Here is a 14,674-nt window from a genome sequence, read left to right as displayed (position 1 = left end):
GTGAAGGGGGGGTGAGTGGAGTGTGTCCCAGGGGGGGGGGGTGTGAAGGGGGGGTGAGTGGAGTGTGTCCCGGGGGGGGGGGGTGTGAAGGGGGGGTGAGTGGAGTGTGTCCCGGGGGGGGGTGAGTGGAGTATGTGTGTGTGGGGGGGGGGGGTGAAGGGGGGGGTGAGTGGGGTGTGTCCGGGAGGGGGTGGGGGTGGGGGTTGAGTGGTTTGAGTGTGTGGGGAGGGTGAGTGGAGTGTCTGTGGGGGAGGGGTGAGCGGACTGGTGGAGGAGCCGCTCGACTGAGTCGGAGATCGATTCACAGGACTTGGCTGGAGCGAGCTTCAGTGTTGGAGGCGCGGATGCACCAATGAGAGCGGCGCGGGGGTGTGTTCAGTGGCCGGGGGTGGGGTCAGTCCCCGGCGAGTGCGCTCTGCAGACGGGTGTTAACCAGACTGCAGCAAGGAGCGGGTTGCGCTGGAGCAAATGCAGTCGGAACAGCTCCCAGCCCCGCAACAGGGCAAGTCGCAGCTGAACGCAGCTGCCGCCGGAGACGCGCCCAGGGATGGGCCACAGCCTGCATCCCCCACCTACACGGCGGCAGAGGACGGTCAGTATCTGCTCCGGACAGTAACAAGCAGCAAGGGGAAGCTGTCGCTGCTGATAGCCTGTGTCACAATCGCAAATGTGAAAGTCGGGTGTGTGGCACATAATGTGCACTGTATAATAGTTGGATTACTTTTAAAAAGGTACTTTTGTCATCATGTAAAAGTGTTTGGTAAATATTTATTGTTTGTGGAGGTAGAAGAGCTGTGTGTCCTTTACTTATCAGGACGAAGGCGTGGAATGCTTTTTTTTTTATTTTTATTTTATTGAGGGGAATTTGCGTCTAGTTTATACTGTGTATACATTTTCAATTGTGCTTTAGGCTGATTATTTACACCGTTAAATTGGGAACAATATCATTCCTACTTGACCGAACTGAATTCAAGTGGTTTTTCAAGTAACTACCAATTAAGGCTACAGTTTTTGCGAAGTTTTTGCTCATTGGTCTAATTTTATTCTTGTTGTTTTGATCATTACCATTAATCAATCATGGATTTTGAAACGCAAAATAAGAGGTAGAACTGTGCAAACTAAACAACATCATTTTCAAAGCAAGCCATAAGAGTAATTCCAGAAATAATCCTGTGTGAAAACCCACTTTTGTGAGAGTGGCCATTAGAATTTGACTTGTAGTCAAAGAATTTAAAACCGAAAACAGTTGTCGTCATCTTTCGCATGGTAGTAGCAAATCAAATGTCAATCTCCAGCCAGATATCCAGGCCAAAGCTTCTGGTAATGGTGTGGATATCTTGTAGGTTGCCTGCGAATTTCCTCTGAGGGCAGTGCTCAATGATGTGCTTTCAGGGTCTGATTAGGAGCTCCACAGTCACATGGTGGGGATGCTTTAATCTATCATCTATTGAGAAAGTGGCAGCATCTACCATAACTGATTCTGAGGTGGTTGATGGTTGTTCACTGTTTGCGAGGAAGGTTTGATCCTTCAGGTTGTACTGTGAATTCCTCTTAAGGAATCAATTCCATATGTCACAGTTCTTCCAAGCATTTCCCTATCGGTTATCAAGGCTGAAGGGAGATCACTGAAGGCCAGCGGCAGCGATCCAAAATGGCCTACTAGATTTGAGATGGATTGGTGGTAAGTTGTTTAAGTCGACCTGGATCGGCATATCTCTGGTGAAGCGGTTGATTCTCTGGAGACTGCATATTCATGGCGTAGGTATGGTGGTGCAATGTTTGCAAGCAGGGGCAGCCAAGGTGTTGGTGTCGATAAAAATGTGCCAGTGATAATTCTTATAGTAGAATTCAGCTGGACATCAACGTATTTGACATGCGGACTCGATAGCCATACCGGAGAGCAGTGCTCCACCATAAAGTACACCAGAACGAGTGTAGCCATATGGAGGGTTTGAGTGTCTGCTCCCCATGTGGATCCGGCGAGTTTCTGGATCAAGCTGATCCTATTCTCCTATTCTTTAGTTTCTTCCCAAGGTTCTGGAGATGATGTCTACGTAACGGTGCGATCAAGCGTGACTCCTAAATAAGAGGAGGTTTTGGCATGGTTTACCTCTACACCGCAAAAGGAGACATTCAAAGCTTGGGTTGCTTGATGGGTGTTGAGGTGGAATGCCGAGGTGATTTCTTTTGTGGGTTTGGCCGAAGTTGCCATCGGCGGAAGTAGTCCGCCATCCTCTAAATCACTGGTCAGGGTCTCTTTGATTGCCTTGGCTGTGTAAAACATGGATCTGTCAATGTCATCAGTGTATGCGTACTTGCGGGTCAAAAAGAGCAGACATTGACGACGAGATTCAACACCGCCTCCAGTGCAGCCTTCGGCTGCCTAAGGAAAAGAGTGTTTGAAGACCAGGCCCTCAAAACTGCCTACTGGGCTGTAGTAATACCCGCCCTCTTGTATAGCTCAGAGAAATGGACCATGTACAGTAGACATCTCAAGTCGTTGGAGAAATATCACTAATGATGCCGCCGCAAGATCCGACAAATCCCCTGGGAGGACCGACGTATCAACATTAGTGTCCTTGACCAGGCCAACATCCCCAGCAGTGAAGCACTGACCACACTTGATCAGCTCCGCTGGGCAGGCCACATTGTTCGCATGCCAGACACGAGACTCCCAAAGCAAGCGCTCTACTCCGAACTCCTTCAAGGCAACCGAGCCAAAGGTGGGCAGAGGAAACATTACAGGGACACCCTGAAAGCCTCTGTGAAGAAGTGCAACATCCCCACTGACACCTGGGAGTCCCTGGCCAAAGACCGCCATAAGTGGAGGAAATGCATCCAAGACGGCGCTGAGCACCTCTTGTCTCATCGCAGAGAGCATGCAGAAATCAAGCGCAGGCAGCAGAAAGAGTGTGCGGCAAACCAGTCCCACCCACCCCTTCTCTCAATGACTATCTGTCCCACCTGTGACTGGGACTGTGGTTCTCATATTGGACTGTTCAGCCACCTAAGGACTCATTTTTAAGAGTGGAAGCAAGTCTTCCTCGATTCCAAGGGACTGCCTATGATGATGACTTGCGGGACTCTGTTTTGGGCAGATCACTGGTGTAAACGTTGAATAACATGGGTGCCAGGACAGAACCCTGTGGGAGTCCGGTGTTCAGTGTCCTATATCTACCGTTCTGGGTGCCAGCGTGTAACTGAAGCATTGGTTGCTATGCATGGAGTTGAGAAGATGGATCGTTCTGCAGATTAAATTGGTGTAGAGCTTGAAAAGCAGTCTATGCTTCCATACTGTGTCATATGACGCTGACAGGTCCACGAATGCTACGGCGGTCTTGAGCTGGCGCTGGAAGCCTGCTTTGATGTGCACCGTTAAAGCTACCATTTGGTCGCAGCAGTTATGGTCACTTCCGAAGCCCGATTGCTCCTTGGGAATGGCTGGTTTGATGATGGGGGGCTAGTCTGTGGAATAATGGCCACTCCAAAACTTTAGAACAATTGCAAAGTAAAGGGATCGGGCAGTAACTGGAGGCTTAAGCATTTTTCCCCTGCTTCAGGAGGGCGATTATTTTAGTATCCCTCCAAATAGGTGGAATTTTACCGGTTGCCTGTACCTCGGAGAAGGAGGTCAACCATCTCTTCGCTTTGGGTCCCACTGCTTTTAAGAATTCTGAGTAAACACCATAAGAACATAAATAGGGGAGGAGTAGGCCATACGGCCCCTCGAGCCTGCTCCGGCATTTAATACGATCATGGCTGATCTGATCATGGACTCGAGTCCACTTCCCTGCCCGCTCCCCATAACCCCTTATTCCCTTATCAGTTAAGAAACTGTCTAGCTCTGTCTTAAATTTATTCAATGATCCAGATTCCACAACTCTCTGAGGCAGTGAATTCCATAGATCCACAACTCTCAGAGAAGAAATTCCTCCTCATCTCTGTTTTAAATGGGTGGCCCCTTTTCTAAGATTATGTCCCCTTGTTCTCATCTCCCCTATCAGTGGAAACATCCTCTCTGCATCCACCTTGTCAAGCCCCCTCATAATCTTATACGTTTCGATAAGATCACCTCACTGGAATTCAGAAAAATGAGAATAGAGGCCCAACCTACTCGAACTTTCCTCATAAGTCAACCCCCTTATCCCCGGAATCAACCTAGTGAACCTTCTCTGAACTGCCTCCAAAGCAAGTATATCCTTTCGTAAATATGGAAACCAAAACTGCACGCAGTATTCCAGGTGTGGCCTCACCAATACCTTATATAGCTGTAGTAAGACTTCCTTGCTTTTATACTCCATCCCCTTTGCAATAAAGGCCAAGATTCCATTGGTATTCCTGATCACTTGCTGTACCTGCATACTATCTTTTTGTGTTTAATGCACCAGGAACCCCAGGTCCCTCTGTACTGCAGCACTTTGCAATCTTTCTCCATTTAAATAATAACTTGCTCTTCGATTTTTTTTTTCTGCCACATTGCATGACTTCACACTTCGAACATTTTACTCCATCTGGCAAATGCACAGCAGATCAGTACGGATCTGTAAAGGGATATGAGATTAGTTTACGGAAGGTAAGAACGCTCATAATTAATGCTGTGCATAAGAAAAGGGAGGGACCTCAGTTATTGCAATTAAAATAAAATTGTTATATATGGAAGATCATAGGCAATCGAGAGATTGAAATGCTGACCTCCCAGTGAGGAGTGCATTGCAGGTATACAGCTGTGATTTTCTGTCTGTATATTTTAGCAGGTGGGAGATCACGGGTTGGGGCTCTTTTCTGTGGAATAGAGAAGTCTGAGGAGTGATCTGATCGAGGTCCTTAAAATAATGAAACGGTTTCCTAGGATAGATGTAGAGAAAATGTTTCCAATTGTGAAGGAGACCAGAATTAGGGGCCATAAATATAAAGTCACTAATATGTAAATCCAATAGGGAATTTAGGGGAAACTTATTTATCCAGAGAGTGGAACTTGCTACTTATCTATTTCAGGCAGACAGTATAGATTCATTTAAGTGGAAACTCGATAAACACATGAGGGAGAAAGGAATAGAAGGTTATGCTGATAGATTTAGAGGGGTGGGAGGAGGCTGGTGTGAAGCATAAACACCAGCATAGACCAGTTGAGCTGAGTGGCTTGTTTCTGTGCTGTACATCCTATGCTGTATCCTCCATGGAGCATAGAATTTGCCCTTAAGAGAATGTGAAAATTGCTAAGGTGCTAAAAAGACATTGAGAGACAAGTACACATACACACAAAAACGGCAACAATAAAATAACTGCAAATACAGATAGTTGGAAATTCAAGCAGTGAATGCTGGAACCATGCCCGAAACCAGAAAAGCCAAGAGAACACCGAGGGCCAAAAATTGTTCGACACTCCGCCCGCAGACCGCCCAAAAGGACGATTTTGTTCAGAAAACAGCTGCATACTGCTGACCTGCTTGGCAGAATATTCATCAATGGCATACCACCGAGCGGTATGCACACCGTCCGCCGTGCAGGACCGCCCGCAGACCGCCCAGAGAGTGCGATTTTCATCGCATACCGCCGACATACCACCGGAGCTGCATACCGTTCTGGAAAACGTGACTTTACGCGATGGTAAGTGGCCAGGAATGGGCAGAGTGCACGGCCCGCCGGTTTGGAAATCGGGAACTGTCAGCTAAAGCAGCAGCTCTGTATCCGAGGTGAAAAGTGATTTTAGAATGCGATTTTGATTAGAAAAGATATATTTACTATTACTGAGTAAATTATTAAGATAGGCATTTTATTATTTTGATCGAAAAATATTGTGGAGATTTAAAAAGAATGGGGCCTGTGTTATCTCAGCCTGTATTGATGACAACCTGTCTAATGGAGGAACCAGATGTGAGGAGAATTATAAGACTCATGGAAGAGGTCGCAGAATGATGATGAGGAGGAGGAGGAGGCCTTACCCACAAAGAATCTTCAGGGAGAAGTGTTCATACTTGGACCTGACCGATCGACAGTGTGTCCAAAGGCTGCGCTTCTGAAAAGAGGTCATCAATGAGATTTGCCAGCTCATTAAGGCAGACCTGCAGCCTGGTAGCACCAATATTACTGCACTCTCTGTCGAGATGATGGTGACTGGCACTTTCCTTTTATGCTAGGGACATATGCGCTATTTCTCAGTACGCTACTCATCCGTGCATTGGACAGGTAACCGAAGCTCGATGCACGCCAGATGCAATTTATGAACTTCCCAATGACGAGGGAGGCTCAGAATGATAGGGCTTTGGGATTTGCACACTTTGCCGGCTTCCCCAAGGTGCTGTTGACTACCCACATTGCACTACGAGCACCATTACAGGAGGCGGAGGTGTACCAAAACCGTAAGGGACTTCACTCCCTCAACATGCAGCTGGTATGTGACTATACTCAGCGGATAATGGCAGTGAATGCCAACTTTCCAGGGAGCATCCATGATGCGCATATCTTGCAGGAGAGCACTGAGTCTGACCGTTGAAGTCTGAGCCACAAGTTAGATGCTGGGCGACAAAGGTTACGGCCTCGGTACCTGGATCTTGGACCCCCACACCCCCGGCAAAACCCTCACACAGAACCCGAGTAACGATATAATAAAAGCCATATAGCCACACGTAACAATTGAAAAGACAATTGAAGTGCTGAAGCAGCGCTTTCGATGCTTGGACCACCCTGGAGGCAAGCTGCAATACTACCCTGAGCAGGTTGCTAAGTTCACAGTGGTGTGCTGCATGTTGCATAATTTAGCAAGCTTGCGGGGACAGGAATTGCCACAGGGGACTGCGAGACCACCTGACTGCAGGAGACAGAGGAGGAGCAAGAGGACAATGAGGAACAGGAGAATGACAAGCTTACAGATGAACCCATGGCACCATCCCCAACACTACAGTGAAGGACACGCGGAGCTGCAAAATTGTTACATCGGCAGCTCCGAAATGAATGCTTTGCTTGAATGTGGAGAGCTGTGTTTTGGGACCCTCATGACTGTTACCCCAAAAGTTTGACACTGTAGAAGAGTGGTTAAATTCAATTCAAATGTTTATCTAAAAATTTAAAAAATATACAACAATTTCAAAACTTTGTAAAAATTAACTTTAAAAAAAAAACTTTACCACCTTTTAACAAACACTTTACTTTCCCCGCCCACGCCTTCTGCCCATTCCAACACATCACATGAGGCCAACATTACAGTTGTAGTTAGATTACATGACATGATAGGACCGCAACACAGACTGTATTTTATTCAACTTACCATCCTGTGTGAGTGGGTCAGCTCCAATGCCGGTGGTGGCACGGTTGCTATCCCCAACCAGGGGCAGGGCACGGATTTCGATATCTAAGCGGCTCCTGGATTGTGGGGCCGCCCCCCCGTGCGACGCTGATCGTCCACTATTGCAGTTGTCTTCCTCTGCAGAAAGGAAAGTAAATCAAAGTATAAATCTTCAATCCATTTAACATGGCACAAACACACACATTAAAAAAGCACTGCCTTGATCCTCTTGTCATTGCCTGAAAAGCACACATACATCGCCGTAACCTTAAGATAAATAACATTATCCGTGTGACACTGAACCTACATTTACATAGCACATGGGGGGGGAATAAAATAAAATAATCACTTACTCTTGCAAACCTCACCAGGTCGTTCCACCTCTTACGGCACCTTTCCCCAGTGCGTACTGTCGTACTTTTCGAGGACACTGCCTCTACGATCTCGTCTCCAATTCGGTTGTACTCCTTTGGGAGGGTTTTTTCACAACCGCCCTTGGTGAGGTTGGAGTACCTCTCTGTGATGTGCTCCAGAAGGGCAGGTAACTCCGTTTCATCGAAGGTAGGCACCCTCAATCCCCCCACTCCCTGATATTACTGCACTTGGATGTTGACATAATTTTTTCTGGATATTAATTTTCCCTTCTTAAATATCTCTTGTGTTGAAACTGAATAATTATTAGTTGCTAGCAATTTTTTTCCACTGTGCTATTTCCAACTTACTAGCCTTTGACTACCTTGCTGCTCCCCCTCTCAACAGGGTGACCCCTGACCTCCAAAATCGCAGGTAAAATCAGGGGAAACAAATTTGTATATGCGCACTGCCCATCAAAGAGTAGATCTTGATCGACTACTAAGATGCATACCACCCGATGCAGACCACTGACATGCCGCCAACATAACGACAAAACATTTTTCACCAAATTTGCCACCTTCGGTCTCGGCCGTATGAAACGACATACCACTGAGAAATGGGCGGAGCATTGGTATCGACGAATTTTAGTCCTCTAGGGTGCAGACCCCATCCATTTCCGAATAATGACTTTCAGATACAGCACTTCCACTTGTTGGGACTTCTATGTTTGTGAAACAAGCATTTAGCACTTCATCAGTGTCATGCTCTGATTGTTTATGTATATGCAAATACATATTTGCTACATAAATAGAAAATAATGACTGAAAATCTGTAGATAGTGGTCAGATAATTCATTTATGCAAATCTGCTATAAGGGGTCTCCTCTCCAATTACTAATGGGACCACTCTTACTCTGACGCCTTTTTGCTACAAAACACAAAGTAAATGGGCCAAAAAAAACACACATTGTTGTGGTTAGAAAGGCTGAGCAACAACATTATAATCGATCTTTTGATTCCCATCCCTCACTTTGAAAATGAAAATTATGGTCTGGAAATGAATGATCAAACTTTAAGAACCTAGTATTATGATTGAGCCTTGCCCATGTGGCTAAAAACAGAAATTGAAAATATTTGTGATTTTGTCTGAACTTTCCCTGTATTTCCAAGTTTTCAAATTTGCAGAACAAGAAACACAGCCATCCCTCCCCTCCCTTTCACCCTGGCTTCTGGCTGTGCTGAAATAGCTGCTGCATTTTACTGCAAAACACTGAATACATTGCAAAAGTAATTAATTGGCTGTTAAGAGCTTCTGGGCGTTCTGAATATATGAAAGGCACTGGCAAGGACAATTTTTTTTCTCTCATTGCAATTGACTTTCAGTGACCTGGACTGTTGGTGGAGCGAAGTTAAAGGCTCAGTTGTCAATTTGTATCTGTTCGTATACCAATGGGTTTGTATACCACTCATCTTTTCCCCTCAAAATGGAGAGTAATCAAAGTCAACAATTAAGGACGATTGAATGCTCCCTTCTGTTTTCTCTCTACCTCCTCCTTCTCTCCCCTCTCTCCAGGTACCTCTGTAGCAGTAGCAGGCTGTTCCTCCTCTCACAGAAAGACACTCTAGCAGCAGCAATTTTGGAAAGTCAAACAATCTACAACTGTTTAATCAGCAACTAGCTCGCAACTCTTTTAAATAATACAATTCAACCGTGTGCGCACCCCCCCCACCCCGGGTTAAAGGGGCACACCACCAGAACCTGCAAATTAACAAATGTTGAAGGGAACCATAACACATCAAATTAAAATGTTATAGAAACATGATGCACTCCAGTCCCTCTTGCACTCATCAGCACAGCAGATGTGTTTTCTGTTGAGTGACACAATTTAGAGCAGTGGTTCTCAACCTTTTTTGGTTGAAGGACCTCTTCTTTTTTTCAAATGGATTAGTAAACATGGATCCCATTATACTATGTAATCATAATACAAAAGTGCTGCATTTAGAGTGCTTTAATAATGCTTTTAAAAACACAGGTATTTCAAATACGTTTCTATTAAGTAATTTACTCACTGATCAACTTTTTTTTAATGGTGTCTGGATTCACCTTGGATTGATCCTCATTGAATTATTTGATGGCGCAATAGTTTGATTTTTCTGGGTTTGATACTAATTCACCAGTAATGGGGCCAAAACTACTAATCCAAAAATAGGATTGCGATTTATTAAAGAATTTAATTCCAACATAAAATGTGATCAGGTTAGTGGTGCACGTATGCAGTTTGTCGGTGTAATTTTCAGCAACCTAACATTGTACACTTTGGCCCACTTTTATGAATCGTGCTGATGCACATCTGCGGCTTCAAAGAATTCTGCATTAGTTAGTTGTGGCAGTTTTAATATAAATCTATTGCCTCCAGTTTGAAAGGAAGAATTTAAGCAGATTTCCTCAGTAGAAATCAAGAATTATACAATAAAAGTAGATTACTGGGGAAAAGTCTCTGAAATGAGATGCAACCCAGCTGAACCTGGAAAAACCTCTTATTCCACCTCTGATACTTTCAACAGGGTAACTGATGGCATGATTAATATTCAACAAACAAAAGCAATGACGTAATTCTGTCTCAACTTTGGCAACACCAGTGGCTCCATTCCAATTAGCTTAACCCAAGTGCAATTGCCATTTTGTAAATGACAGGACTGCTTTTCTGGTACCACAATAACCAGTGTGAAACAATACCTTTCATCAACAGTAAAATATGAAAAAATACAGAAAAATGCCAAGAGAATATTTTTCAACTGACTGTCATCTGTTGCAGAGCACTGCCCTTGTGATTTTAAGGATTAACCATTGTGATCGTATACCAAGATTGTTTGATTTTATCTAGCTGCTGATCTTCGTGATGCTCAGTGCTCCTCCACATGTCCACTCTGCACAGCACATGTGGCTGCCGGACTCCGCTCCTGCCTCCCACCAAGCCTGTCTCTTGCCGCCACTCATTGGCTTACTGTGGACCACTTTCCGTGGTCATTCATAGGTCTAGCTAGATAAAAGCCGGTAAGCTTGCTGCTTACTAGCGGATTGCGGTGGAGCCGACAGACTGGCCACTTGATTGGAAGGAGATGGATATTCAGATCTGCTCCCCAGATGATTATCCTTTGGCGGTCTTTACTGTGGATAGCTCTGAATCTTAATCTTAAAATTATTTCACGGACCCCCCGGAATGTCTCTAGGAATCCGCGGACCCCAGTTTGAGAAGTACTGATTTAGAGTCAGCAACTTGTATTTATATAGCGTCTTTAACGTCGTAAAACGTCCCAAGGCACTTCACAGAAGCATTATCAAACACAAATTTGACACTGAGCCACAAGCACGGGTGATAGGTGAACGGGACTTGGTGCGTGTTAGGGTACGGGTAGCAGAGTTTTGAATGACCTCCAGTTTACAGGGCGCAGCAGAGGATGGGGGCAGAGCATAAGATGTGCAGGGCAAAGTTGACCAGACTAGAACTGTTTTGTAGGAAGGGTGGGGTTAATGATGACGGAACAAGAATTGATAATCTGTTCCAGTCTCCTGTATAGTTCAGACTTAAATGGCTGTTTGCACAAATCCTGCCCCAGTCTCCTCAACCTGGCTGCATATTCTCACAGCATATCACACTCAAACCGTACGATTCTACTAATAACCCATCTAACTTGAGAAAGACTTCTCCATATTACATCTACAATCTAAACTTTCCTATTTGGATCCTTTTTGCTAATTCCCTGAAGCTCTTCAAAGTGTGGAGAAAGGAGATTGCAATTCTAGTTCGAATTCACATTGTCAGTGCACAGTCTAAACTGCTGCACAGCTTCATAGTCCTTGTTTCTGTTCAGGTTATGTGAGGATTCCAGCCACATGACTCACTGGCTATTAAACATTCCCGATTTATACAGTAAAATCTGAGCTATTCCATATTTGAACTAGTGCTGAAGCTACTCAACTGCGAACCCCTTTACAGACTTTGCTTTTAATGCAAGAGAATGAGACTGCTATTTTGGTTTTGTTTTACTGCAAATTTTTGAAGTTAGTATCTATGGGCTCAAATTTCACCAGGAGTTGCCCTGATTTTTTTGGAGCAAGTAGCTTTTTTTTGGAATAACTTTAAAAATTGCAAATTTCCCCATTTAACTTGCTCCAGTGTAAGTCAGTTAGGTTTTTTTTTTAGTTTTTTTTCTCCAAAAGGGGGTGTAAGCAGCCACTTGGGCCTGTTTTGGCCATGGAAGCAAATTTGGCCAGCTAAAAGTTACACTGGCCTAAGTTAGTTTAGAGTATGTGGCCACTTTTGTAGGCACAGAAAAACCTTACCTACATTTAAGAAATCAGCACAGGTAGCCAGAGAGAGGGGGGAGGTTGGGAAGGTGAGGTAGAGGATTCTAAAGCACTAAACACCTTCACAGCATCAGCACAACACCATTAAAAAATAAAGGAAAGATAAATCAACGACTGAAAATAGAGCAGTCCTGCCTTGCCGACTGCAGAATGCACCGGCTAGCCCTTCGGCTAGGGCTAGGGGCGGCAGGCATGCATGACAGTAGGGGTTAGAGATGTTGTTTTTTGCAGTTGTTCCTAAATGTTGTGTGGTAATGCAACATGATTCAGTCTTAATGCAAAATATCTTTATTGGAAAGTTTACAATGCACTTCAACAACAACAGCAAAGAAATACTGCACCCATCCCTCACCCATATCTCGGGGAAAGTGCACTTCCTCATCGGGGCGGTGTTGGGTGGGTGGGTCTCACCGGTGGCTGGTGTGTGGATTGAAGTGGGAGTGGCATTTGAGTATCTGGCCTTTGTGCCCTTATTGCAGCAGCTAGCTCCCTCATGGCATCTGCCATCATTTTCACACCCTCTGAAATGCCTGCTCTCAGTTCCCGTCTCAGTGCTGATATTTCTCCCGACAGTGTTGCTACCTCATCACGCACCCCACTGACAGTTGCCACGAATGATCTTGTGAGGTCATTGGCCTCCTCACCCAATGGGATAACCTGATTAACATCTGATGAAGGCTGCATCTCGGGAGAGACTGGTCGGCTTCTCCTTCCCCTCGCCGTGGGTCTGCCTAGTGGCACCCCTCCAGTGCGAAGCGCAGGCTGGGACGGTGGGGCAATGGGTGTCCCAACATGCATTTTACCGCCGCCACTGGGACCCGTAACCTCGGAAGTTGTGAAACCATGGAATTTCGCCGCGGAGCTCGTGGAGGTTTCTGGCAATGTGACGCTCTGTACTATGGGCCGATTCATACCACGATCAGCATTCTCCCGTGAACACATTTCTATGGACCCCTCCACCCCTCACCCCACCTTGTCTGGAACGCACGCATCTGGATCTTCAGGATGTTCAGGATTATCGTCGTCTAATGCAAAATACAACAGAACAGTCAAATGGTTAGCAGCACAGGAGGGGGCAGGATGGGTGGCATGAGTAGTCTCACGCGTAGCAGGGTGATTTGAAGGGCGACTATGCATTTTAATGACTCGCCCTCACCCTCTCATATGGGTCCAGCTTGTGCAGAGTTGATTTTCTGCAGGTGTGACTCAGCAAGGCAGCAACCCTCTGTTCCAGGGGTGATAGTTGGTGCAGATTTGACAGCCCTCCTCCTGTTCTAAGTCTTTCCCTTTTGTTGTGAGCCAAAGATGAAAATAGAACTTTTCACACACGGTACACTTCTGATGGGTGGGACATATACAGATGGTCACATTTTCAATTGCAATTCCATTTAAAGATCGAGATATTACTTACACTCACTACTTGACCAACGTCCTGCCATTTCTTTTTGCACTGGCTTCCAGATCTTGCGGTATTCACCTCTGCGGAGTATTCTGAAAATAGGTTCCATCGTCTTCTCATTTCTTTGGGTGGAACTTCTGTGGGACCACACTTACTGATACCCAGCTCCGGCAATTTGTCCTCCGTGACGGTGACTAGTTTCTCCACTTCCTCATGGAGGAAATGCTTTGTTCTTGTTGCACACTCTTGCGTCATTGGTATATTGGACTGACACTCAGGTTATCTTGAAAAATCACAGTTCTTGCCTGCCTTCCACCTATGCAGCACGCCTTTCCACTCCCTCAGCCACCCAAAAATCTCTATTCACACTTTACCTTTATATATGGTCCATTGCCAATGCTGCTGAGGCACGGAGGACGCTCTCCCTTTAATTGGCTGATTGCCAAGCTTCTTGCTCTATTGCGCATGCATGCGCTGAAACACGCAGTGCGCAATGCTGAAACGGACATGCGTCCCCCTGCCGGCACTCGGAGACGCTGGGCCCAAGCCCCGCCACCCTGCCGGCTGCGCTGAGCAAGCATGGCCGAAGCTCCGCCCCCGCACTCTGCAGCGCCACACCAAGGGACCAGAACGATGAAGGAGCGGCTAAATTAAAAGGTACATTTTCGGCACGTTTTTTTCCCCACAAAGTCGGCGTACCGCAGCTAACTATGACGCTCTAGAGGTAGTTTTGGGCCCAATGTTCTTGTTATAAATTCAAACTATCAAAACCATATATGGCTAAAAAGATTGCATTTACTGATCTTTTGAAAACACGGTTTCACAGTTTCCATTGTGCTGGTTGTGCACTTGCTGTAAGATAGGTGGGATATATAGCTGTTTAAAACCTGCCCATTGGCTGATGTGAAGTATGGATAGGGTTCTTTTCTGACAAACTCAACAGGTATTGAAGGAGCAATTTGATTGAGTGAGTTGAGTTATCTGTTTAAAATGGTCAAACTTTACCATGGTCAAAGTTCAGCACTTTCACCTATTCAGAAACGATGGAACCTTCTCTAATGTATTTTATTCTGACTGCCAGTTTTTGTAGATTGTTCATCTATTTATAGATTATGAATAGTGAAATATATTAAATTGCTCTGCCATGTTTCCTTTCTGCCTCGATCTTTTGCATTTAACACTGGCTCTATAAACAATTTACAAACCATGTGCTATGTCAAGGACCTGAACAAAAAAGGAATGACAATTGCTTCCTAAATAACGATGATCAA

The 14,674-nt window shown here is 45.3% G+C and overlaps 1 protein-coding gene across 3 annotated transcripts in view; it reads left to right on the top strand.

Moving 5' to 3' along the window:
* The first annotated feature begins 365 nt into the window (after positions 1-365).
* Positions 366-14,674, top strand: part of LOC139249079 (wolframin-like) — a 56,402-nt gene continuing 42,093 nt past the window's right edge. For all 3 annotated transcript variants that reach the window (XM_070872270.1, XM_070872271.1, XM_070872269.1), the window contains exon 1: positions 366-592. In XM_070872270.1, the coding sequence (XP_070728371.1) occupies positions 469-592 (124 nt within the window). In that variant the 5' untranslated portion in view covers positions 366-468. The remainder of the gene's footprint in view (positions 593-14,674) is intronic.

The sequence above is a fragment of the Pristiophorus japonicus genome, chromosome 2 (genome assembly GCF_044704955.1).
Source record: "Pristiophorus japonicus isolate sPriJap1 chromosome 2, sPriJap1.hap1, whole genome shotgun sequence".
NCBI lineage: Eukaryota > Metazoa > Chordata > Chondrichthyes > Pristiophoridae > Pristiophorus > Pristiophorus japonicus.
The sequence above is the reverse complement of the archived record's forward strand: the minus strand, read 5'-3'. Positions and strand labels throughout refer to the sequence as shown.